The following is a 26,884-nucleotide window of genomic DNA, read 5'->3' on the forward strand; positions in this document are numbered from 1 at the left end:
GCTCGAGAAGTAAGTTAAGTCGATCATTATCGCACCATATCGGCAACTTTGTTCATTTCCTGATATCAAGTAATTGTTTTCTTTGTCTGGCAGGGTTTGGAAAAAATTCACCGCACAAGCTCCGGGACTGCCGGGGAAGCTGCGATTTACACACCGAAAGTAAGTACTACTAGCTATTTCCGCGCATCTCCTAGTGATTCAAGCGCTAGTTTCATCAATACCATTTAGCATGCTTGCTTATCGGTTTGATTGACCTCTATTTCTTGTAAAGTGGTTGTGGCAGGAACCCGGGAATAATTACTGTGGATACTACGTTTGCGAGTCCATCTGCCACACGACCTGTGAGCGGAGCTACTCTAAAAAACAATATGAAGTGCGTAAGAAATAATATTCACAATTTTATTTTACTACCATCATTTGTGTTGAGTTTCATTCATTCATATATCTGTATTGACACCCTTCTTCAAATTAGGTATTTCAGATGCGGGATGAACTCCTAGCACAAGATCGCATGCGAGCAATTCAAGAGGAATTGGCGGGATTCTTTCTTGACCACGTGATCAATAAAGACGGAGAATACCGTATGGAACATGAGTTCATATATAATTAGGGGATTATATTGTAAGAGATCTTATATTGTATATATGTAGCCAGTAGCGTCGGATAGATATACGAAAACTTGTTGTTCGACCAATCTCTCGGAGAAGGAGAGGTCGATATCACTTCTCTCTATAAGCATATGTTCATGACGATCTTCTGTACTTAATGGTTTCCTTCATTTGCTTACTAGCTAGCGTGTCGAGTCCTCTCTATACGTATAGTACGTAGCATCGATCAAGCACGGAGATAAGAGAGGACACTTCTCTCTATTAATTAGCTAGCTAACACAATATATGAAACACCTAAATTAACCCTACAAAAACCCCCCAAAACCCCCAACCCCCACCCCCCTTTAGAAAAAAACAAAAACCCTAGCCCCTGAACTGCTGACGCGTGGTAGCTTATTGGTCCCGGTTAGTGCTATCAACCGGGACAAAAGGCCCCCCTGCCAGGGCAAGCCGCAGCGGGCACGTGGAGCCCCATCTGTCCCGGTTGGTATAAGAACCGGGACTAAAGGTACAACGCTTTAGTACCGACCCTTTAGTCCCGGTTCCTGAACTGGGACAAATGGGCCTTATGAACCGGGACAAATGGCCCTTTTTCTACTAGTGTTAGTTCTAATATATTTTCCCCTCAAATTTTCATGTACTACACTAGTAGAGAAATTACAAAAAAGTTGGAAAAAATGAGCAAAATGATGGTAGTGAAGAAAGAATTTTTCAAGAATTCAATAAATCACCAAAAAAATCAAAAATATTTGGGAAGAAAAGACTTATGGAGCCACCAGATGGGGCCAGGGTGGCCCATGTGGAGTGTATGCAGCCACCCCCTAGCCGCGTGGTGTGGTTGTGTGGGGTTTATAGGCATCTCCTCATGACTCCACTTGGCCTATTTTCATTTTGGGGGAAAACCCTACGGGGATTTTTATGGGTTTTTTGTAGCCTTCTGTGATGCGGAACATATGCGAAGAACTTTTGCCCTCTGGCAAGCTGATCCCCCCGGGAGGGGGAAATTGAATCCATCGCCATCAGCAACACTCCGATCATCATTGGGATCGTCATCTCCATCAACATCTTCATCAATACCATCGTCTCCCTCAACTCCAGCTTTCTGATCCATATAAACTATTACCTCAGATCCTTTGGTGAGTATAATTTGCAGTGTTGATTACTATGTGTGGTTGATGCTTAGAAGTTTTATCTGTGAAAGATTCATATGTTCAGATTGCTAATCATATTTTCATCCCATTGATAATGATTCATATGATGTGTTGTGAGTAGTCTGTTATGTTCTCGGGGACATGGGATAAACCTATTGCTAGTAATTTTGTGAAGTTGAATATAGTTTAATGTTTTGATATTGTGTTGTGATGTAATTCTCTAATTGTGATGTGTGAACATATATTGCATATCACTTCACTTTCATGGGCATAGAGGAGAGCATTATGTGATTAGTTTATCTCTAGCGGGTGATTGGACATAGTGCCATGTACTGCAAGGGTATGACGACACAACTGTACGTGAGGCTGTCACCTACTATAACCCACTCCGTGGTGTCATGGTGGGCTCTTCGCATGGACGACAAGGGGGGAAGCGTCTCCTCCATCCCGGCCGGTCTAACGATTGGTAAGAGAAAGAGTTTCCATCCAAAGAGATATAACAGAGGGGAGGAGGCCGTCCAGAGGATGGACCCCCATTAGAACACTTAGAGCTCACAGCTCTTCGTATAAGAAAGGGAGCTCTCAATATACAAGCAATAACACATAAAGCAAAAGTAGGGTGTTACACCTCACCGGTGGGCTGAACCTGGGTAAATTGCGTCCTTGTCTCTGAAGGGATTGGAGTTTTTTAACCCTTGGTCGGATAATCTAGGAGATCTCGATGTTCACCCCTCAACAGACATGAATAAGCGAGACGACAACGACATAACAAAAAATAATCCATTTTCCCAATACTACTATTTAGATTTGGTAATTATGAGATGAATTTGTATGTGGATGTCATAGATCATTTGTGTGTTTGTTGTGAGAGATAATGGATGCTTCCCATCTGAGGTAATTTCGTTTCCAGACGGTTTCTCCGATAATATTGATTATTAGCGACGGTTAGCTACATGCAGAACCTAAACCATCAGAGAGTTTGTGTTTAAACGAGGCAAAATATTTGCCACTTTCATTGATTAAGGAGAACACAGTTGCCTAGTTAATTACAGGAAGACCAGAAAGTAACCTAGATTACAAACACCAAAAGGAGCACCCATGGACGACCTAGCCTCTCACAAGATCATGACCCATCCAACGACTTAACCAGGTCATCGGCGCCAACCAAGAGCGATGTTGGCATCATCCATCACACCTGATCAGATGACTTTGGCTTTGCCTAGGACAAGCACAAACTTACAAACCGTCGAGAGGTTGCACCGAGCCACAAAGAATCGCCAAATAGCCGACCAAAGCATCGCGGACATGGCAACTCCGATTTTGCTGAAGAGCTTCACCGGAGAAAGTTGCAAGCCTCACACCGACCTATTGTCACGCAACATCCGGAGAACACCGTCCACTGAAGCCACCCCGCAGGGGTCCTGCCACAGTGAGAAACAACCATAGGCGCACCCATTGGCCAACTGAGAGTTGTGTCCCAGAATCACCTCTAAAGCCGCGTACTGTTCTAGTGCATGCAAGCAACCAATGTAAATGAACTTAGACACAGCACCATCCAAGAAAACCAAATTAATCCAAAAAGTAAAATCAATCACCCCCATCAAAACAGAACAAATGAAGGCAGAAGACAGTAATCCTAGAAAACACTTTCAAGGAAGGCTACACACTCCAACGGTCCAATCTAGGCTGGCAGATCTAGTCGATGGTTGTTTAATGTAGTGCTATTGTTGGCTCGTTCCTACAAACCATGTGGGCAAATTGATCACAAGATGCTGCTCACTATGTTGATTACTCCAACTTTATGACCTCAGTCATCGAAGACCGTAGTTTAAATCAATTAGTTATCATGCATTTGGCCCAAAGCCAATGAATAATTCAGGATATTAACATCTCGGGCCAGTGCACCGACGGTAGGTAGGTGATAATAGCAAGTGTGAGTGGGAACGTTGTGGTTGGCCTGGCCAAGGACCGCTGGCCAAGGCTCAGTCACCGATCGAAAAGGAGAGCTCAGCCTCCATTGATGGTGGTTAGCAAAGCATACTCGTATTACAGCCGAGCCAAATGCATTGGTGATTGATCTCAGGCATTAGTAGTAAAGATTTAGCCAACTAACACAAAGCTGAGGTAGTTAGCGAGTTAAAGAAAACAGTCTTATTGCTTTTGTGGACCTCCACCTCTCACAACATGCCACCCGTATTGATGTGAGGATTGTACCCATCCAATTAATGTGATTCACCCACCTATTGATATAAAATTTACTCATCTCATAGATGATGGCAGTTGCCAGGACAAGGGAAATGGCTAGTACCCACATGGTTTGTAATGACTTCAGCTCTGGTCTCTACAGAAGTCTCCCTTTAAGAAATACTGTCACCTCATAGATCTGTCAATTCTTATTTGGAATACATATCCAGCTCGTGTTACGGATCTGGTAATTCTCGTCTAAAATACCCAACTCTTCTCATAACTCCGAAGTATAGCAAGGAAGATCCTTTAATCTAAGCCATTGGCTTTTCGCCTATGGCAAAGGCCCCATCATATAATTGTTGGTGGTTAACGAAGCATATCCAGACAGATCCATCGATCCAAGCCATCTTAGCTTTTTGTCTGCTCTAGGATTGATAGAATAATCTCTTAGTAAGGGTGTTCCCAATGTCCTACTCTTACAGAAGAAATGACAAAAATAAAGCCAATGGGGCCTTTGCCATAGACGAATTGTTTAGCAAGAAATATGTGAGGTTCAAGGACTTGAGCCACGAGTCCTTTTGTTTTCTTTTGATGTCATTACATAGTTTAAGATCCTCGAGTATTATCACGTTGGACTTTGCTTCCCATGCCATTTTCTGCGTGGATGTTAAGCTTGCTTTGTTCAGACTTGTTTTACTCATATAAAGTGTACCCAGAATACTATTAATCACTTCTTGGCCAATTATGGTAGATTTTTTTTATTTTTTTAGAGAAGGAGGTTAAACCCCCAGCCTCTGCATCAGTCGATTCATGCAGCTATCTTTATTAATTATTCCACGAAAGTGTGATAAGAACATACATCAAGCCACACGAAGCCACCGCTCACACCTACAAACTTGATAATGTGGAGTGTTCTTACTCCCCAAATCTATAACCGATATCGTGGCCGATCCATCCATCTCAACCGGTGCAGCAGACCTAAAGCGTACAACACATGTACATTTTAAACGCCGCCATCATCATCGAACCACTGTCACATCTTTAGGAGAGAGATCCGCATCATCCTTACCAGTCCGGCTATCCGTCGACGCCATCACGGCGCTCAACGACTCCACCGCTCTACGCTCGTCCATCTCGACGCCAAGACTCCGGAAGATCTGTCGTGCGTAGCACCTGCCGACCAGGCATGACACAGCGTAGCACCTGTCGGTCAGGCATGACTTGACATCTCAACCGAAGTTCCGTTCAAGACGAAGCCGCTCCGCCTCTTGCCTCTGTCTTCCAGCGCTGCTCCATAGACGATGCTCCCAAGAGAGAAACGACACCGTAGTCCGCCATCATCCGATCTGGAACACAAGATCCTAGGGTTTCCCTCGGAGCAGCACAAGTGGGTCGACAGTAGTTACACGACGATGCGTTCTGTCAGCCATAATCTTGATTTAGCGCGTCCGTTGGCGCAACGTGGTTGTGCTCGCCGAGACTCCGCGCATGAAGTTGGGCAGCCAGACGTGCAGCAGTTTTTGGCGCGTGGAGAGGCTCGGTCTTGCGGCCGTTGAGGAGCTGCTCAAGTGCTGGAGCCATGCATGTAGCTAGCAGTAGTTTGTTACTGCATGTGCGTGTGCATGCATAGTTGGTTAGGCAGGCCGTGGGTTAGTTGAGTTAGTGGCCGGTGGTGGCTGGGTCGTGCGTGCGTGTGTGCGTGGTGACCTTAGGCGTGGTAGCTAGCTAGGTGTGTGTGCGTGTCGGGTATAAAACCCATTCCCTGTGTATTGGTTGATTGCGCCGGTATGAGCCGAGCCTAGGAGCCAGAGATGAGGTAGTCTCCGCCGGGACCGTGGTATGTGCCCGGTCGGCTGTGAGAGAGCTCCTCTGGGTAGGCTGCGGTGTGTTGCCGCGCCCGGGTTTGTGCCTAGTAAAGTGAGGCCGTTCGAGCGGCCGAGGCGCCGTTCGTGCGGCGGAGGCGTTTGTGCGCCGGAAAAATATGTGTGTCCCTCTCCTTCCACCTACATCCGAGTGAGTGTGAGAGGGTTTGTTCTAACATGTTCATCAAGGTAAGGACGCAGAACGCCGTCATCGCCTGCCGTCGGCTCGGTTTTCACCGGCAATTCTGTCTCCCCAACTCGCTGCCAGGACTAGATGACGGATCTCGAGATCCGACTACCCAGCCTCTGGCCGGCCACCTCCAACGGAGAAGATGACCACCACCGCTGGCTGCACCGGCCAGAACAGATCTGACCGGAGGTGCCGCCAAGCAGTCCGTTAGGCCCTCGATGCCGCCGCCGATCCAAAGCCGGATGACGCGCCGCCGCAGAATAGACCGCCCGCTGCCCGAACCAGGCCCACCGGTGCGAGCAGCCGCCCGTGACCGAGCAGCCCAATGTGCCTGCAACCGCCGGCCCGAGGCAGGACTGGTCATCGCCGTCGTCGCCGCAACCATGGCCGCCGCTTCGCTAGATCGGTCGCCGCCGCCACCGGCGCCGCAGCCATCGCTGCCGCTTCCCTATATCGGTCGCGCCTCCACGCGCATAGGGGCCCCGCACCGCCCTGAGACGCGGGAGCGAGGAGAACCCCTGCCACCGCCATCGGCGTCCTCCGGCGGCGGCAGGAGGAAGGGAGGGAGGGGGTCAGCCCCGACGACGGCTAGGGTTGGAGTACCACCTGAGTCACCCGAGCGGGGGCGATGCGGGAACGTGTGTGCTATTAGTTGTCTAGGAGCTAGAATTGCTCTTTGGAAAGTACCTTGTCCCACCAAGACAGTAGAACTCTGCCTAGCGGACTGTAATCCTGATGAAGTTTGAGTAATACAAGTAAGGCCTGCAAAAAGAAAGTCATTCCCCTTTGTTTATCTTTTAAGGCACTGCTGTAATGGTTTGATTCTATTAATGAAATATCCATGAACTTCTCCATTTTATCAGGAAACATCGTTGTTTAACAATTAAGATGAAGCTACTCGCTCTTTTTTTTACATGGTAATATGTGTGTTATTTATATAGAATAGAGATCAAGTTACAAGGCACGTAGGCACCGACCATACATAACTGAAAAGATAGGAAAATCCTATGCAGAATACCAGCGCCTGTTCCTTTCCTTCGACACCACCGAAGCGGCCACCAAAGGATAAAAAGCAGATCACCTCTTCACCCAAGCTCGATGCGTCTCCATCGCTGATCAGCAGCTTTACGGACCACCAAAGTAGTTTGCTAGAAGCAAAACCATAGTCGTTGAAAGAATCAGACCGGGGCAACATGTCCCCGGACACGCCATTATGTTAGAAGGGAGAGAGGGGATTAATGGAATAGTTGTTGTATTGCTTGAGCCTCGTGGGCATATAGATAGGAGTATAATGATTTACTTGGAGTACAAGACAAGCCAGAACAAATCCTAGTCTATCCCGTCTTTCCTAATAATCACGATACTCAACATCCCCCCGTAGTCACAACGGTAGCGACACAGACGGTGAGACTGGAGAAGAATCCGAAGGCAAGCCGACGAACACCCCCCCCCCCACACAGTCGTAACGGCCGATGCATCGCGGAGTCGTGGCTGGAGTGGAAACCGACGAGGTTGCTCAAGCAAGGCGGTAGCCCTTTGTGTCGTTGTCAAGGTAGCCGAGAGTGTAGGGTGGTGTAGGTGTGGTCGAGGTAGCCGTGCAAAGAATGCCATGGTCGATGTCGAGTCGGGGTAGCCGGTGTCGAGGATGTCACCGTGGAGCCGCGGGCTCAAGGAGGCGCCGAGTTAGCATGGCCGCAGTAGTGTCGGAGTAGTGGTGCGCCGGGAAGAAGATGATGTTGACGAGGCGTCGCGACGGGTGTGCCAAGCCCGGGGACACGTCGTGGAGGAAGGCACGCATCGGTGTTGCCAGCACCGGGCATGCGTAGACGGACGAAGAAGATTTTGACGAAGCGCCACACCAGGCTTGCCAGGCCCGGGGACACGTCGTGGACGAAGCCACGCACCGGTGTTGCCAGCACCGGGCATGCGTAGACGAGGGACCTGCACGAGCTGTACACCATGTCGGAGAAGTCGAAGGGGCCAGCAGCGAAGGACTCGACGACAGTTGCGGCGCCAATCAGCGCGGGACCGATGTCACCCGCGATTGTCGAAGTAGATGAAGCGGTCGGGGTAGATGATGGCGACGCTGGTGACGGGCTGGTGCTGGACGAAGCCGAAGGAGCTGGACGGGCGACAGCGGCTACGGGGGTAGCAGCGGCAGCGGCCAAGGAAGAGCGGCAGCGGCGACTAGGTTAGGAGCGCGACGGCGGTGCTCGAAGTAGGCGAAGAACCCTGACAGCGTGACGAAGACCGGCGCGGACGGTGGCGCTCCTGCGCCAAGGGAGGCGGCGCGGTGCATACCACGGGAAGTCGACACGCTGTGACGGCGGAGTGGACCCCAGGTCACGGCGCTACGGCCTGAAGGGGCGACGCAGCAGCGGCAGACGGGCGGGTCGGGGCGACGGCGAGAAGACCTCGGGGTGGCGGCGGGGACTGCGGGCCGTGGCGATGTGGCCTGAGGGGGTGACGCAACGGCGGCGCGCGAGTCGGTGCAGCCGCGGGGACGGCCTCGGGCGGCAGCAGAGACCACGTGCCACGCTCGCTATGGCCCGACGGGGCGACACAGCGGCGGCATGAGGTTCATTGCAACCACGGGGACGACCTGGATCGGACGACCTCGGGGCAGCGGTGGACCGCGGGCCGCGGCACTACGGCCCGAAGGGGCGACGCAGCGGTGACGCGGGTCGGTGCAGCCGGGAGAAAAACCACGGGGCGGCGGCGCTGCGGCCCGATGGGGCGACGCAGCGGCAACCCGTTGCTCGATCGGTGGAGGGGCGCGCTGAACTCGGGGACGCTCTTCACGGGGCCTGCGAAGGCGCGCGCAATCGATGGGCCAGGTCGTTCGCACGGCATAGCTGAGGCGGATCGCGGCGGCAGGTGGGTGATCAATCCGATCGCGCGCGAGGTCGGGGACGCCGCTTGGTGGAGGCAGGGTGGCGGCGGAGTCCGAGATGAAGCCGGCGACGGCGGGCGGCAGGGTGGCTATGATTGGCCGCCGCATGGCACGAGGCCGCCGGATCGGGGTGAGGCAGGAGTCCCGGTCGGAGCAGGGCGGTGACGGTCGGCGTAGACCGACGGGCGGGCCGGCGCGTGAACGGTGGCGGTGAAGGGCCGCTGCATGGCGCGAGGCCGCCGGGTCGGGGCGACCGGGGGGCAGACGCGCGGACGACGCGCGAGGCCGTTGGGTCGGTGAAGAAGCCGCCTATCGCGCCAGTGTTGGAGTAGAGGCGCACGGGGTCGACGGCGGCGGTGGGCGACGCAAAACGATCAAGATTAGATCGGAAAACCAAAAAGAAACCGCGGATCAAGATGACCGGCGGGAGAGAGAAAACTCCGGAGCAAGGGCTCGGGAAAAAGACTCTCTAGGGCAGCCGGTCAACACGACCGGCGGACGAACCCTAGATACGGGCGGTGCGGCCCCCGGCGGTGGTCATGGAGGCCAACCGCCCCGGGGGCGGCGCGCGGGTGCGGAAGCAGCGGCGGCTAGGGTTTAGGATCGAGGTAAGGCTGATACCATGTTAGAAGGGAGAGAGGGGATTAATGGAATAGTTGTGGGCATATAGATAGGAGTACAATGATCTACTTGGAGTACAAGACAAGCCAGAACAAATCCTAGTCTATCTCGTCTTTCCTAATAATCACGATACTCAACACATCAAACTTCAGAACTGACACCCCCGCATGACGACGACGTCGGAGGAGGAAACCAGAACTATTAGTCTTCGACCACAGACCCAACACAAGATACTCCATCTTCCAGCTGTCACTTGCGTAGACAACCGCCTACGCGTACTCCTGAACAGACAAAACCTCCCTGCTTCACCATGACGTCGAAGACAACACCACAGCAACGGGGACAGAGCAGAAGGAGAGACACACCTGATGGAGTCGCCGCTCCCGCCTCGCCAACACCATCCATGAACCCTAACGCTACCGATCTGAGGGATCGACAGAGACACGATGCCATCAACTCCGTGACGCCGCCATGAAAGACACCACCGGTGTGGGAGTGGAGTTGAGGCAGATTTATTCGTCCAGGCGCCGCTCCCACCATCCCAACGAAGCACCACGACCTACAAATCCAAATCCTAACTACAGAGCGGAGGAACGAGGTCCCCCCTCCCTCCTGCCACCGGAGCAGCGGCCGAAGGGAGAGGGGGCCAGCGCCCCGGCCGGTGGAGATCGGAGGAAATAGATCACCTCACCCTAGACGCCTGGTGGTGGCGGCGGCTAGGGTAGGAACGCCTCGACTAGACATGAAGCTACTCGCTCTTCCAACAATTAATTGCTCTATCAATATGTAGTCTACATGATACTACGACAAGTACTTCTCTTTGGGAAACTACGGTAAGTACTTAATCCAAAGACAAACTTGCATGTCATATAAAATTTATATTTATTTGACAGCATGGTCATATTTGTGTTTTTTTGTTGAATTTCGGATCTGATATCCGGGGTGAAAACCCTAGCTAGATCTAGAATTTGATAATGCGGCAACGACATGCAAATATTATCTTCATGTTCTTTGATTGTTGACTTTAAAAGTAATTTCACTTGGCTTCATCCTTGTTTATTTACTGGCGGGTGACAGGAAAACACATTGTCACAACTCACAAGTCCGGTGATAGCCAAAATATGATAGTATGTTTTGTTAATTCGCTTTTGTTATTTCCATTTTGTGAGCTTGGTTTTTGGCCATAATACATATCCTTGTATAAAATAAATTATTGATGTGCCAAGTGCCATAACATATGATGCATAGATCGTGAGAAACTAACCCTTTCATATTTTATCATGATTACAGAACCTTGCCTGTGCCCCTTTATTGCCATCGTAGAGAGGGAGTTTGTGATGGTCCTTGGTCTTAAACAGCTCCAGGACCTTCTGCGTAATACAGCTAATCGCGTACTACTTCTGTGAGGGTATTAATAAGAAAGATAAAAAACAAAGAGTTGTAGGGAAAATATTAAGAAAGATAGAAAAACAAAGAGTTGTACGAGTACTCATTGAAAAATACCTGCTCCAGAGAGCCATTAGCTGTTACCAGGCCGGAAGATTAATTTAATTTACAGTGGATCGGCGAAGACTTGACCACATCTCACAGATCTGGCCAGCAAGTTTGGCAGATGATTAATTTGTTGTCTTAGGGCTAGCCATCTCCCCCTTTAAGAATGCCATGTTCCACAAGTCGATGCACAACAACCCCATCAAGCACTAGCATCACCCACAAGAAACACACAATCTTGAGAGGTACCAGGCTGCAGCCATGGCGGACCTGGTTGTTGGGTTGGCCAAGTCGGTGGTGGAGGGCGCACTGACCAAGGCCCAGTCGGCCATCGAGGAGGAGGCCAAGCTCCGGGAGAGCGCGCAGCGCGACCTCGTGTTCATCACAGGCGAGTTTGAGATGATGCACTCATTCCTGAACGTCGCTACGACGGAGCGTGTGGAGAACAAGGTGGTGATGACCTGGGTGCGGCAGGTCCGCGAGCTGGCCTACGATGTGGAGGACTGCATCGAGTTCGTCGTCCACCTTGACACCAAGGCCGGGTGGTGGTGGCGCATGGTCCCATCTTGGTGCATAGGGCTGCCACCGTCTCAACTGTCGCTTGACGAGGCCGTCAGCGAAATCGGGCAGCTCAAGGCGAGGGTGGAGGATGTGAGTACCAGGAACTCGCGCTACAACCTCATCAGCGACTCTGGCTCCAAGGCAGCCGCCACGCAGCACCAGATGGCTACGCCAGGCGCCTCCCTTGGTTCGTCAGCATTCAACATGCTCGTCGAGGCAAGGGACGCCGCGAGGAGGCAGCAAGGCTTGGGGGATCTCACCCAGTTGATCACCAACAAAGGCAGCAATGACATTCCCCTTCAGGTTATCTCGGTTTGGGGAACAGGTGGGGATCTTGGGACGACTTCCATCATCAGGAAGGCGTACAATGATCCAGAAATCAGAAAGAACTTCGCATGTCGCGCCTGGGTGAAGCTCATGCATCCTTTCAACCCCAATGAGCTTGTGCGGCGTTTCATGGCTCAGGTCTACGCCGCAGACACTCATGATAAACACGGAGCAGATCTGGGTGTACATGTCTTGACAAAGATGAAGGCCAAACAAGAGCAACTCCTGAAGGAGTTTGTGCACGAAGTCAACACCAAGACTTACCTTGTTGTCTTGGAGAACCTGACTGACATGGTGGATTGGGATGCCGTGAGGACATTCCTTCCAGACATGAAGAAAGGCAGTTGGATCGTCGTGTCCACACAGCAATTTGAGATTGCAAGCTTGTGCATTGGACATGCTTACCAACCAGTGGAGCTCAAGCAGTTCTCACCTGAGCACTCAGTTTGTGCTTTCTTCAAAGAGGTAATTAGTTGAGCACGAAACATCATCAATTACATCCATGGAATGTTTTTCAGCTTATGAATTTGTTAATTTACTCAACATGCTAATTTCATCGGGGAACTCTAAAATGTTGAATTTCAAAATAACTAACATGAAGCCAAGGTATGTCAGATACTGTATATGCATATGCGCGACAATGTTTGTGCTTACCGAAATATACATTAGTGTCAAACCATGTTCAGATCACAATTTAAGAAAACCATAGTTTAACTAAGTCACACACCCGTTAGTTCTACCTCCGGGATGCCAGCTGCGCAGGACATTGAGAAGTGTGGCCATTTTAACGGTACTAGATAGTCATTTTCACAAGTAGTAGATTGCTTTTTTTTTGTGAGGATTATAGTACTTCAATTAAGTTCTTTATATGTACCTTGCCTTGGTCGCTGCTTGTTAATTGACACTTCTCCCCACCTTCAGGGTTCTCAGGACAATGGAGACAAAGAAGAGAAACCAATGGTGCATGAAGTTGGCCCAAATTCCTCCTTGGAAAAACTTCGATCCTCCGACATGACAGCGGTCACTGAGTGGATGGGTAACTTTCCCCTTGTTGGACGCGAGTCACAAATGAGTGAACTTCGCAATCATACAGCTAAGGCATGTTTCAGCGATTCCCCAATTATATCTGTTTGGGGGATAGCTGGCATTGGGAAATCTGCACTTGTTAGAAACTTGTACTATGACAGAATGCTTCAGACCAACCAGTTTACCAAGTATAGTTGGGTGGACATATCACATCCATTCAATTTAAGGGATTTTTCACGAAGCCTTCTTTCGGACCATCATTCAGACAAAGACCCCATTAAAGAGTGCCGCGACCTTCTAAGAAAACATAAGTGTCTCATTGTTATTGATGATCTCCAGTCCAAAGAAGAATGGGACTTAATAAAGGCTGCATTGGTATCTAGGCCTTCTTCGAGTGTTATCATTGCCATTACAACTGAAGCCAGCCTTGCCACATATTGCGCAAATAACGAAGAGCAAGTCTTTAATGTCAAATGTCTAGAAGCTGCTGCTGCCATGGAGCTCTTCAGAAACGAGGTGTGTTTTCTTACAAGAAACAGTATCTAACTGCTTTTGGTTCTTTGATGGAGCTATAGTACTCATGTCCACCTGCATAAAAAATAAATGAAACAAACATGATATTTGTCAAATATAAAAATACAACCATATATGCTTTTCTTGCCAAGAAAACTACCCTTTTACATACAAGCATTCATTTTTGCTTCTAGTGGAAATAGTATTACAACATTTATATATATCTATGACATTTTTAATATGTATTTCCAAATTTTGCAAAGTATTCTAAAAAAATGGAAGGTGCAAACTACATCAGCAAAGTAATTATAAAAGTAACAATAGTATCATTATGCATAGACTAATATGCATTTTGAAATTTATTTTCGATGCTTATGTTGAAATTGTCGTATTACGTATCTATTTTTCTTCATTGTTTTGATGATATCATTGTCACCTAGCAACTCTAGTCAGTTTGTGTGCACTAGTTGTCAAAGTAAGAGAAGTAATTTGGCGCACAACTTGTTAAACACCATTTATATAATTAGAAACTGTTAATTTTCCATAGATAAATATAAGGTGTTCACAATTAAAGGATAACTTAGAGACGTGTCGATGAATATATTTGTTCTGCAAATGTTGAACTGATGCATGCATGTGCCATCCTATATATGTGTGTTCATAGATCGATCACTCTTCATTGTGCAACCGAATAGGATAACTTAGAGACGTATCGATGAATATTTCATTTATTTTTTCTGCAAATGTTCACTGAACTGATGCATGCATGTACCATACTATATGTGTTCATAGATTTGATCAGTCTTTATTTGGCAACCGAAACAACAGAATGTAATTAGTGAATATGATGCTAATTACTTGATATTATTAACTGTTTAATTGTTTGAACAATAGGTATACAGGAAGAATCAGTCATGCCCTTTAAAAAGTCACAAGAATGTGGAACTCGAAGAACTTATTTCGAAGTGTGGAGGTCTTCCCAAAGTGATAGTTTCTATAGCTGCTTTATTGGCCACGCAGACAGTAACATTGATGGATACGGTGCATTCACTGAATCACAAATTTATGCACCGCCTAGAGACCAATCTGGAGTATGATGGTCTGCGGGGCCTATTTGAATGGATGCGTTCCTATTTCCGTACTTGCCCGGATTCACTCAAGCCATGTATCTTTTACCTATCAATTTTCCCTCGAGGTCAAATCATTCGAAGAAGGCGACTAGTAAGGAGGTGGATTGCAGAAGGCTACTCCAGGGACAGCGACGAAGAATCTGCGGTGGAGAAAGGGGAGAAATTCTTCTCCAAGCTCCTTGATCTGAGCATAATCCAGCAGATACCACAGTTAGTCACCACTGCATTCGATGACGCAAGGATGGTCTCATGCCAGGTCAATGGCTTCATCCGTGAGTATATAGTCTCGCGAAGAATGGAAGAGAACCTTGTCTTTGAACTTGGGGCCAATTGTGTTCTGACAACCCAACGCACAGGGCGACACCTTATCATATTGGAGAGTTGGGACAGAGACATAATTGTATTTGAGAGCATTGACTTCTCGCGGCTACGGTCGCTCACAGTGTTTGGAAAGTGGGAACCATTCTTCATCTCCAAAAGTATGAGGTTGCTTCGTGTTCTTGATCTGGAGGATGCATCGGGTTTAAAGGATGAAGATCTAATTGAGATGGTGAAGCGGCTACGTCGCCTCAAGTTTCTCTCCCTACGAGGATGTAGAGAGATTTTCCATCTGCCAAGTTCACTGGGTGATCTTAGGCAGCTCCAGACTCTGGATGTGAGACACACCTCCATAGTCAGACTGCCAAAGAACGTCGTGAAGTTAGAGAAGTTGCAGTATATCCGAGCTGGCACCACCGTCTCAGCATTGACACCACCTGCCCCATCCAGCAGCTTGCTAAAGTTCCGCAGACGTCGTGGCCTTCTTGGTGTTCAGGTGCCTAAAGGGATTGGAAAACTGACAGCACTGCACACTCTAGGTGTTGTCAATGTCAGTGCTTCTGGGGGAAAAGCCATTGTGGAAGAGCTCAAGAAACTCACCCAATTGCGCAAGCTTGGTGTGTCTGGTATCAATAGGCAGAACAGCAAGGACTTCTTCTCTGCAATCTCAGGTCATGTGCATTTGGAATCCTTGTTAGTGCAGTTTGCCAAGGACAATCAAGGCTCCCTGGATGGCATCCCCCTGCCTTGCAAAAACCTACAGAGTCTTAAACTGTATGGTCTTCAAGAAAAGTTACCTCTACCATGGAACCAACTTAGCAAGCTCAGGAAGTTGGATGTGGAGATGACCACTTTGGAGAAAACTGACATTGAGTTCCTTGCCAAGCTACCCAACCTGTGCATTCTACGTCTTCTTGTGAAGCAGCCTCAGGATGGCAAGCTCCATTTTTACGCAGAGATGTATGCAGAGCAGTTGGCCACCTTCGAAAAGGTGAAGATCCTTGAGATTGGTTGCAGCTCCAGCGAGTTGCATGTAATCTTTGGATCAAAATCGATGAAGAATCTTGAGCTGCTCAAGATTGACTGTTCCAGTGCAACATATAAGCTTACCGGCCTGAATTATCAAACTGAACTCAAGGAAGTCTTGCTCAAGGGTACCAATGATGAAGCATTCCGGACACAGTTTGCTAGCCAGCTTGCCAGTCATCCAAATAAGCCTGCCGTGAAGCTGGAGAAACTACCGGCATCAACATGAAGAGTTCCTTTTTTTTTCAGCTATCACTAATTAGCTGGATATCCAGCCTTCGCAAACCGTCGCTTTTTTGTATATTGGTTTTCCACATTGCTTGTGTGTTTATTGGCAATAAACAAGTTTTGTAAAAATACACTACCTATGTGCACTCTTTACGGGCAGTTGGATTTTTTGCTTGTCATTACTAAAAGTGCATTGTGGACTGTGGTTGATGTGATGCTGGCAACAAGCCTGTCACGATGTGGCAGCACAAACGAGTTCGTTGGATTACACCAGTAGAAAGATGTTTATATTGATTACCTTCAGTTTTCCTTCCTCTCAAAGGATGTTTAGATTTGTTTAATACTTATTTTTCCTTGTGTTAAATATAAAATAGATCTCTTCTCGTCTTGTAGTTGTAGTTAGAAGAAGGGGAGCATTTTGCTCTTAGGTGTACTCAGGTTTACTGCATGCTCCGTTCGTTGATTTAATCATTGTTATCTCATGCACTGCCGGAAGAATAGCCCTAGCTCAACTGCATTTCAGTTTGCTTCAGTTTTCTGTCGGACACAGGCGTCAGGTCGAGCAGAGTATTAGTCCATCAAGCACTCCCATGCACCGTCCTTACCCGGAGTATCAGAATATTAGCAAGATTACCATGATTATGATTACACTAGAGTTGCCACTCAGATGGAAAGCACGGGATGGGTTAATTCTGTTCAAAAGTGCACGTTGGCACGGGATGGGGGGAAATGCTAAATTGGTGATGATCCATTGGATGCTAGCTCTATGTATGTAAACATGCCCCAGCATCACATCTTATGACTGTCATTGTTGTTGGGAGCCATCAGCGGCATGTTCTACTGCAGTAAAAACAGAGGGGGGAAGTGGACTGCTGCTGAGTCCTGACTCCTGACCCAGAAAATATTGATTTACCTTGAAGCCTCAGCATGTCAGCAATTCATCAAACACCCTAGAGTGCACTGCCCAACTGAAAAAAAAGTAGGATTCCGAGGAAGGGGGGAGGATCGAACCTTGGGATAAGAAACGCAGCTCCATGCTGTGGGCGGGACAGAAGAGCACTTGGAGCTCAACCCCGTCGTCGATCACCGGAGCTAGCGTCAACTGCTACAAGTCGCTCCGATCCTTCTCACCCTTGATTGCTCTTGGTTTGGCTTTACGGGTGGAGAGCAATGGGATGAAAGAGGCACAGCACGTGGCGAGGGAGGGAGGGAGGTGTGCAGCCGTCGTGCCAACGTGAGGAAGTTAGCAGAAGACGGAGGAGAGAAGCGGTGCGAGAGAGGAGGCGGCTGCGGATGAGATAGTGAGGGGTGCCGAGAGCCCGAGAATTAAAATCAATGGCTAGTAAAAATCGAAGCAAAAATCCGACGGTCCATCATTTTTGCCAATTCATCATCGAACAATTTCTTTTAGGACAACGGCTGTTTTTTTTAAAGGAGATTAAGACCCCCGACCTCTACATCAATCAATGCATACGGTCATCTTTATCAAGTATTCAATAAAGGTCTAACAAAAACATACATCAAGCCACCCGAAGCCATCACTCACACCTACAAACTCAATAATGTGGAGTGCTCTCACTCCCCATATCTAAAACCGGGGCCGTCGCCGATCCATCCACATAACGTATCGGAACCTACAGCTGGTGCAACAAACCTAAAGCATACACCACATGCACACGTTTTAGAAGTCGCCATGATCATCAAACCGCTGACCCATCTTCAGGAAAGAGATCCGCATCATCCTTGCCAGTCCGGTCGTTCGTCGACGCCACCATGGCGTCCAATGGCACCACCTCCCTGCGCGCAAACTGCTGAGCACGTCGCAGTCGCCGCGGGTACACCGCAGCACCATGCCACCGAGTACCACCAGCCGACACAGCTTGAATCCTCCGGAAGATCTGTCATGCGTAGCACCTGCCGAACAGGCATGGCATAGCGTAGCACCTGTCGGCCAGGCATGACTTGACATCTCCGCCAAAGCTCCGTGCAAGACGAAGCCACTTCACCTCCTGCCTCTGTCTTCAGGCACTGCTCCACAAAACGATGATACCAAGAGAAAAACGACACTGCAGTGCCACCATCGTCCGATCTGAAGACCAGATCGTAAGGTTGCCCCCGGAACAGCACGAGTGGGTCGACAGTAGTTACACGACGATGCCTTCATCAAGGTAACGGCACAGAACGCCACCATCGTCCGCCGTCGGCTCGGTTTTCACCGTCAACCATGTCTCCCCGACTCGCAGCCGGGACTAGATGACGGATCTGGAGATTTGACCACCCAGCCTCAGGCCGACACCTCCGACGGAGGAGATGACCACCACCGCCAAGTCCCGCCTCCATGCCGAGAAGGGCCATCAGCTCCACCACCGTCAGCCGCGCCCGATGCCAGGCCAAACACCACCACCAATTGCACATCACGAGCACCCCAGGGATGCCTCTCAGACCTGCCTCGGCGCCGATCAAGAAGGCCAAGCGTAGGCGACATGACCAATCCGGCGAGCAACCAGCAAGACCGTGCGCACCACGGATGCCAGCCCCAAGGGGATACCGCCCGACTCCGCCCTGCACAGGTGCCACCGCCCCCGCGCCATCCAGACCCGGTAGGTCGTCCGCCTGCCACCGTAGCCATCACCAGCACGTAGTCCACCTCGTGCAGTCACTGTGGCAGCCCAGTGTCGCCGCGCCCCGCACCACGCCGTGTTGCGCTCAGGGTAGATCATCCCACGGCGATCCCGCCTCGCGAGAAGGAGAAAGCTCCCCGCCGTCGCCTATGCAGGGTGGGCTTTGCCCACCGGCACGCCCTGGCGGCGGCGAGGGAAGGGGGACGTCACGGTACGGCGGCGACTAGTGATTCCTCCCCTGCCGCCCGTGGAAGCGCCAGAGGAGCCCGTCCCATCGTTCAGCATATGAGCGTATCTACCATCTAGCTCCCTGTTTGACAACGGCTGTGAATCATGCTGCTTTACGTGCCCCCGCTGCCCACCGCTGCCTCCGCCGTCACCCTGGCCTCCCGTCTAAGGGCACCGCCCACCAATCATTCCTCTTCTGCGGTGACAGCCTCACCCTGCACCCTAACACATTACGTCTTTGACCCATTCCGTTGATACCGATGTTGTGGCGTCCCCGTCTTTGCTCGTTCCTAGCTCGACCTCGAAACTCCATGCTGCCTCACTCTCACCAAGTAAAGTTCACTGAGGCATTTGCCATTTTCAAGCAACTTACCAGTAGCAAACGTGTGCTCCTATTTGCCTTTCATTCGCCAATGCTGGTGAGCCGGCCCATGTGGACGCGAGCGCTCGATCGTAGTTGCAAAAATGAAAAAATAGTAAAAATTCATAAAAACGTAAAAGTTTGTGAATTCAAAAAATGTTTATGGGTTTTGAAAAAATTCATGAATTTGAAAAAAAAGTTAATCAAATTTATTGAATTTTACAAAAGTTCAACAAAGTTGAAAAAAGTTTACCGAATTTGAAAATTTCATCGAATTTGGGAAAAGTAAGTTCATTAAAAATCGACAAAAAGTTCATCAAATTTGAAAAAAAGTTCATTAAATTTGAAAAAAATCATCAACTTTGAAACAAGTTCATCTAATTTATAAAAAGTTCATCGATTCTGAAAAAAGACATTCACAAATTAAAAAAAACAGCCCATTTAAGAAAAAAATGAAAAAACAGACAAGACATAAAAATTGAATAAGAACAAACAGAACCGAGGAACGAAATTAAAGAGGAAAACGAAGTATGTGTGTGCAAGCGGGTGAGTGGCCTGGTGGTTGCTGCCCTTCCCTTCAAACAATGAGGTCGCCATTTTGATCCCGCCGCCAGCCAGCACCTTTTTTGGATGTTTAAATGGAAAAAAAAGGAAAATGGGCCAGCCCATAGCAAAGCGGGGGTGTGGGCCCGTTTGCAGTGACGACGTTAGGTCTAGTCTAGACTAGAGATTCGGCCATCCAGCGTGACTATGTCTAGTCTAGATCGTGAACTTTTTCCACTTTCGTGAACTTTTTTTATAGGTCGTGAATGCTTTTTGAATGTATCAACTTTTTTCTAAATAAAGAACTTTATCCAAATCCCTAAAGATTTTTTTAAAATTGATGAATTTTTTTAAGTCATGGATATTTTCAAATCCATGATTTTTTTAAAATTTATGATATTTTTGAAATACACTATTTTTTAAAGTCAACATTAACTTCTTGGTCAACGGTCGTTGTTCATGGTCACAGGTCAACCGATTACTAGCGCAGACCGAGCGACCGAGCGAATATAGCGAGCGTGCAACCGATCCTTTTTTCCGGGAGAATCATGTCTTTTAGATTTTTTTTTTTGAGAATTACGTTTTTTTAGGAAAACACTTGTTTTCCACCGACTGATATAACAACAATTTAAACCGCGTCCACTGCGCGACACGTGCCCCTGCGGCTCGTCCACCGCTTCGCTCCAGCCTTATCTCTTCGAGACGTTTCTTCTCCACACGATTTCTTCCTCCTCGTCTTTTTCCCCTCATCTCTTGTTCGTCTAGCTCGAGAGGGGATGGCTCCCATGGCGACGCGACCATGACCACCACCTGCTGCATCCCAGAACGAAGGGCGACGCAGCCACTAGCTCTCTGAAACATCTCCGCTGCAGCGCGACCTCACCATGGGGGCACCACCTTTACTGCGAACAAGGGCTGACGCCGGCCACCTCACGCGCCATTGTCGCGGTGCTGCAATCCGGCGGTTGAAACGGCACCACTGCTGCAAAGGGGGAGGCATACGCAGCCCGCGGGGTGGTGCCGGAGGCGGGGCGACCCAACACGAAGTACGCAAGGGGAGTCGGCGCCGCTCTGCTCGTCGTCGATGCTACAACGCATCACGGGGAGGCGGGCACCGCTTGTCGCTGGTGTTGCATCGCAGCACGGGGAAGCAGGAGGGGGCGGCGCTCGTCGTCGGTGCTGCAAAGGAGCACAGGAAGGCCAGAGGGGGCGCCGCTCGTCGTCGAGAGCCGTCGATGCTGCGTTGGAGCTTTGTCTCCACGCGGTGCTGCAATGGAGCTTCGCCGGGTGCCCACCGGTGTTGCATTGGAGCTTTATCGTGCCGCGCGGTGCTGCCATGGAGCTTCAATGGAGCTTCGCTGGATGTCGGCGGTGTTGCTTTGGAGCTCTGCCACGCTCAGTGCTGCCATGGAGCAGCAGCGGCGGCTCCCGGTGCTGCGATGGAGTAGTCACGGTTGGCTCTCGGAGCTGCGATGCAGCACTCAATGTTGTATTAGAGCGGTCGCTGGCGATGCCGATGCTGCGAGGTCGCCGGAGCGAGTGCCACGGTGGGTTATGCATCATCACTGTCTGCTTCTACAGAGAGAGCTGCTGTGTGGTTCGACGAGCATGAAGGATGCAAGACAGAGGAGAAAGACGATGGGGTTGCGTTGTTGAGGGGAAGTGTGCACGTGCTTCAGCTGTCACGGATCAGACGGACGTGGTTACTTCCATCGAACGGTCGCCAAGGCGGTTTACAAATCTTGCCCGTCATCCGACTTACGCCTAGCAGCGGCCTTTTTTTATGGAATAGATAAATCCCGAACGTTTGTAATTTAAGCATGTCATCCCGAATGTTTTTTGATGGCAACTTTAGTTGCTGCGAGGTGGCAACTTTAGTTGTTAACACATGGCAACTTCGTTCCAGTTCGATATTTTGTCAGAAAATTGCCATGTTTGTCAACATCGCCTTAACTAAAGTTGCCATGAAAAGAGTTCAGATTAGCATGCTTAAATTCCGAACGTTCGGGACTTATTGAGGTCCTTTTTTTAACATCTTTTGGAGAATTACGTGTGTCCAAGCGATCCAGCCAACGAGCGTGCGGGCTAATGGGCTGCGGTAGCTCCCTTCGGGCGCCCGAAGCGATCCGTGCGGCAAAAACGCGTTGTATAAGAGGTCTCCCTTTGATGTACATGTAGTCCATGGCCCGTACTACCCTATATTCAAATGAAAAACAATTCAGATGCTCGCAGTACGTACATAAACATTAACATTGATGTTGTACAATTTAATTTAGTTTTCTCAACACCACTTAATTTAGTTTATGATACACTTACATACCCAACACCAACTCTAAACCACAACTGAAGATTGATCCCGTGCCACTGCAACCTGGCCACGAAGGTGTAGACTCCGGACGCCGTTTTTCCACCGCCTTTGCCGCCGGCACCCTGCGTGAGAGGATACATTCCTCTCATGTCGGGATTAGTATGAGGGCACGATCAACGAACCTGAATAACTTTTGCGTATTTGTCTGCCATGTGGGATCAAGGCATCTACTTTCAGCTAGACTTTGAGGTTTATTTCCTGTCAATTTTATTTTACTTCTCCGTTTTTAGGAGCATTATTTTACTTTTTCTGGCTACCATGTTTGGTAAACTCCTTGTCCTTGATCATTACACGGCCACGCAGAACAACATTTTCCATAGGAAGACAGTTCTTCTCTAGTACTTCCTCCGTCTCAAAATAAGTGTCTCAATTTTGTACTACCTTTAATACAAAGTTGTACTAAAGTTGAGACACTTATTTTAGGATGAAGGGAGTATAACATTATTTTTTACAAATAAGACACACTAAGAAAGTGCAATGTTTTTGCTAATGAAAAAAATGTTTTTCAGAAATTAAAAACTTTCAGAATATTTAGCATGAAAATTCTTCTAAGAAATTCTATCACTGACAATGATTTAATGTACCTAATATATAGCCGGTTGGTGCTTATTAGGAAATATCAACTATAAACCAGCACGCCTTCTAGCATTCCCTGTGCAGACAACATATCCAATCATCAACAATCCACTTGGAGTTAAAATGGACCTCAATTCCATGGTGCAGTTTTAGCGATTAGAGTTGTCTATCGAATCCATAAGTCTATGTGTCCGTCATTTGTCTTGTACAAATTATGTTAGCTTACAAAAACGTTTTATATTATGGGACGGAGGGAGTAGAACTTTGCTCATTCCAGTCAAGCATGCCCAGTTGAGGCCGCTCTTCAATCTTTCAGGGTGAAAGCTTGCACACGCTGATATCTAAACTTTGCCATATACTCGTGAGTTCTTAAATAAAATTCAGGATTTCGTGTCCTACTTCAAAGAGAGGCAAGACATAAACCAGGGTCGTTGTGAGGATAGCCAGCAGGAAGGCAGGCGGCGCATTGGCCTGCATCGCGCATGCGAGAGAGAAGCCGTCGGCCGTGCTGTTCCACCTAGCACCGGAAGTACTCTCACGACGTTGCAGCAACTGCTCCTGCTGGTGCGCGTGGCGAGCAAGGAGGCGAGGCGGCCGGGGCCGAAAGCGCTGGAAGTCGACCATGGCGGCACTGCTACTCCTCCTGGCACTTGAGGCAATCTCGCATCCCACCAACTCTGATGCATTGGCCTCACCACTACCTCGCACTTCCACATGCATGCCTCCCTCTTTGTTCTTCCACTCAGCTCACTCAAATCTTCATGATTTTCATATGAGAATCAACTAGCAAAAATGCCCGTGCGTTGCAACGGGGAAAATAATGCAGGCCCCTATTGCAATAAGTATGGATAAAGACCTTTCACATGTCGACATCCTCTTTTTCAACATGACATCCCACCCGTTTCACCGTCTATCCTTCTCCCTGCCGTCATTGATAGCGGCCCCAATGACCGAGACAACGTCCATGCTTCACTATGGAGCAAAGCACACATTGCTAGAAATGAGTAGCATGTGTTTCTCTACACAATTTCCTACCATTTATAATGAATAGCACAGAGATAATTTATAGTAGATGTTATCAAATTTTATGAGCTTTTATTGTAACTGTTTTGGCTATCTAATAAAATCACTTTGATATTATTTAAAAATTATGTGTTTCCTCATTAAGGAATCAAATCATTACGTGAGCACCCAATTGGATTTATCTATTATATACTTGAATTAATGATTTGCTACTCATATTATTATTATTTACTCTGAAAAATAAAATAAAATTGTTAATTTAGTCCTCTATACAGTACAAAAATAAAATGGATTTTCCTACCTATAGCGTCTCAGATGGATTACACTCCCATCGTTCCTTAATGTAACTCTTTTTAGAGATTCCAACAAGGACTATACAAAGCAAAATGAATGAATCTACACTCTAAAATATGTCTATATACCCCCTAAAAAATGTCTGTATACATCCGTATATGGTCCACAATCCACACTGAAATATCTAAAAAATACTAATATTTAGAAACGGAGGATGTTGTTTCCTAGTTGTATACAATATATACAACGTTTTATCGTGACAGATGACGCTCCACTCGGACAAGCGACGAACAAATGTGGCGTAACGTATGGCCAGATGATCGAAAAATGAAAAGACAGATGATATACCAAAATTTGGGAGAATGAAACCTTTCTTCCTTGATTATAGTATATCCTTTTAAATCTCAATAGTCAATCCTTTGTTTCATTTATTTTTATATTATAGGTATAGACTATTCATACTGTAGTTTTGTTTGCTTGTGTCGCACATGGAATACGCTTCTCTTTCCCAGGGACTCTGGCATATTCATACTCTTTTTTGTTAAAATTTTGGAGGACTGAAAATTTTCCTAACTATTCACCTTGGGTACATGTTAAAAGTAAATTTCCATCCCACTCAAATATCCAGATTTTTTTTCTTCTATTGATATGAAAAAGGATACAAACTTAAATTACATAGAATTTAAGTCGATAACACACTGCAATTCTGTGTTTTCTATTTTCTATATTTATTAATCTTGTGAGATGGAACACATTTTAATTGTTTGGTCGTAATTATATATTCTACGAAATGCAAATTCTCTGTGGCTGATATGCTACGAAAATAGGCTTCATGTGGCGTGTATCATCCTTTTTTTGAGAAAAATGTGGTGCCTCATATGGACATGCATATCATACACGCATGTGTTCAGGACCACTCTGACTGGTATTAGGAATAAAAATTAAACAATAGAGTTGGGCTTGGACTAATACTGATTTTATCGAACATGTATATAGATTGAGTTTATTAGGAAGAAAACATTAAACAACAGGACTCCATCTGAGCTGCTGGCCGACTGTGATTGATTGCGCTAGCCCTAACTGTATATATTTATAGGAAAGTTGCCCGCCTTGCAATGGGGATACATCAGTAAAACACTACCATCTCAGCGGAAGCAGAACAGAAAGTAAAAGTGAAAGATTATGTATGGTTTGACCTCTTTGCCGCGTCCTAGTTGACACCCTTCTTGCACTACATACAATGACGTGACAAAGTAGCCGTCTACTATCACCGGCAAGGAATGGTAGCCTCGATTAGTATTTGGTGTACATAAAGCCAAGCATGATCGAGAAAGTCTACCAAGGCACATGCAACATCGCCACCGGCCTCGCACTATTCATTTAAACAATGTTTTGGCCTAAGGGGACACACGAGCATGCAGCTATGCCAGGGGCGTCCCGGTTCGACCTAGGGGAAAACGTCGTGGTGCAAGGCAGGTACGGTAGACTTCTGCGTTGGTGATCAAGCATATATAAATAAGTCCAGGAAAATTATGCTTGCTTCACAACGCCTCTCCAGGCCCTTAATGCTTTCCTATAATTGTTGTTTGTTTTATCAAAAAAATTAGGGGAGTTTGTTTTATCAATCGGTAAAGGAAGAAAATAACAAGGGAGAGAGAGAGAGCCTGCACGGCCCAGCAAGCCAAATGCCTAGCTAGCCCAATAAACCCACCTTGCCAGCCTATTCCGCCTACCAGCCAAAGCCGATCGAACCATAGCAGGGCTAGCCCCGATCCAATCTCTTACGTGCACCCTGCGTTTGGATCATGTAACAGGTTCATTGGTGATTGGTGATTTTTATTCTTTTAAATCTCAGCCGTCAATCTTTATTGGTTATCATAAAATCAATGGTTGTAAATAGATGACCTATAGAAAACTATGAAAGCCTCCGTCCATTATTATTAGGTAAAGATATGGCATCAGAGCAGGATCGTTCCTGCATGTTCTCCCCGCAATTTTGAGCAAAGATTAGCCGCCAACGAGGCGTTGTGTCGCCGCAGTCCGAAGCTTGCGGTCATTCATATCGTGTGGGATGGTGTGGCATCTCTGAGTCCCTGTCTTCATCCCCGCCGCAGTCCACCGGAGTGAGGTGTTGTACCGCCGCCGTTGGACCCGGATATAGGTATGCAGCGCTGCCCCGGTTTGGTGTCAAGCTCAACCAGTTTGTGATGAGGTCAACTTCATCCCCAAAGCGTCGTCCTTCTTCCTGGTACCTATCACGGCAACAGCTAGTTCATCTCCAAGTTTTTATTTGGTTGTTATTCTCCCGCGTGACGTCTCCATCACAAACAAAGGAGAGGCCAAGTTAAACCAAATTAGTGTGCTACAAACAAGCTAGCACCTGCTATGGTGAACCTTAAGACAATTGTTGAGTGTGCTTTTGCATTGGAAATGACAAAACAATCTAAGGAAAAGTCAAGGGATTCTAGTATAGGAAAAATGTATGCCCTGGAACCGAATCCGGTGAGGTTGTTACGTCCTGGCAACTATGTCAACTGCGTATTACTATACATGGCTACTGGGAAGCATGGAGACAGTAGTGAGACAATAGGTCGAAATTATGTCAACTGCGTCTAAGTGTGGACCAACTTGTAGGAGCAATTCACTGGGAAATCAAACAAAATGCAGGCAACCCACATTATGGAGGAGTTAACTCATCTAAATCAAGGGAGCGAAGTCTGTAACAGAATATTCTGGTG

The 26,884-nt window shown here is 47.8% G+C and overlaps 2 protein-coding genes across 2 annotated transcripts in view; one reads left to right on the top strand and one right to left on the bottom strand.

The window, feature by feature from the left end:
- The first annotated feature begins 11,000 nt into the window (after positions 1-11,000).
- LOC123170500 (disease resistance protein Pik-2) lies at positions 11,001-16,314 on the top strand. The gene is made up of 3 exons (XM_044588363.1): positions 11,001-12,356; positions 12,813-13,433; positions 14,325-16,314. The coding sequence occupies exons 1-3, from the start codon at positions 11,265-11,267 to the stop codon at positions 16,131-16,133; spliced, it is 3,522 nt and encodes a 1,173-aa protein (XP_044444298.1). The 5' UTR covers positions 11,001-11,264; the 3' UTR covers positions 16,134-16,314.
- A 9,885-nt stretch (positions 16,315-26,199) lies between these two features.
- The window catches only part of LOC123169492 (two-component response regulator ORR24), a 5,709-nt gene continuing 5,024 nt past the window's right edge, over positions 26,200-26,884 (bottom strand). The window contains exon 9 of the mRNA XM_044587366.1: positions 26,200-26,398. Coding sequence (XP_044443301.1) covers positions 26,200-26,398 — 199 coding nt within the window. The remainder of the gene's footprint in view (positions 26,399-26,884) is intronic.

The sequence above is a fragment of the Triticum aestivum genome, chromosome 7D (genome assembly GCF_018294505.1).
Source record: "Triticum aestivum cultivar Chinese Spring chromosome 7D, IWGSC CS RefSeq v2.1, whole genome shotgun sequence".
Taxonomy (NCBI): Eukaryota; Viridiplantae; Streptophyta; class Magnoliopsida; order Poales; family Poaceae; genus Triticum; species Triticum aestivum.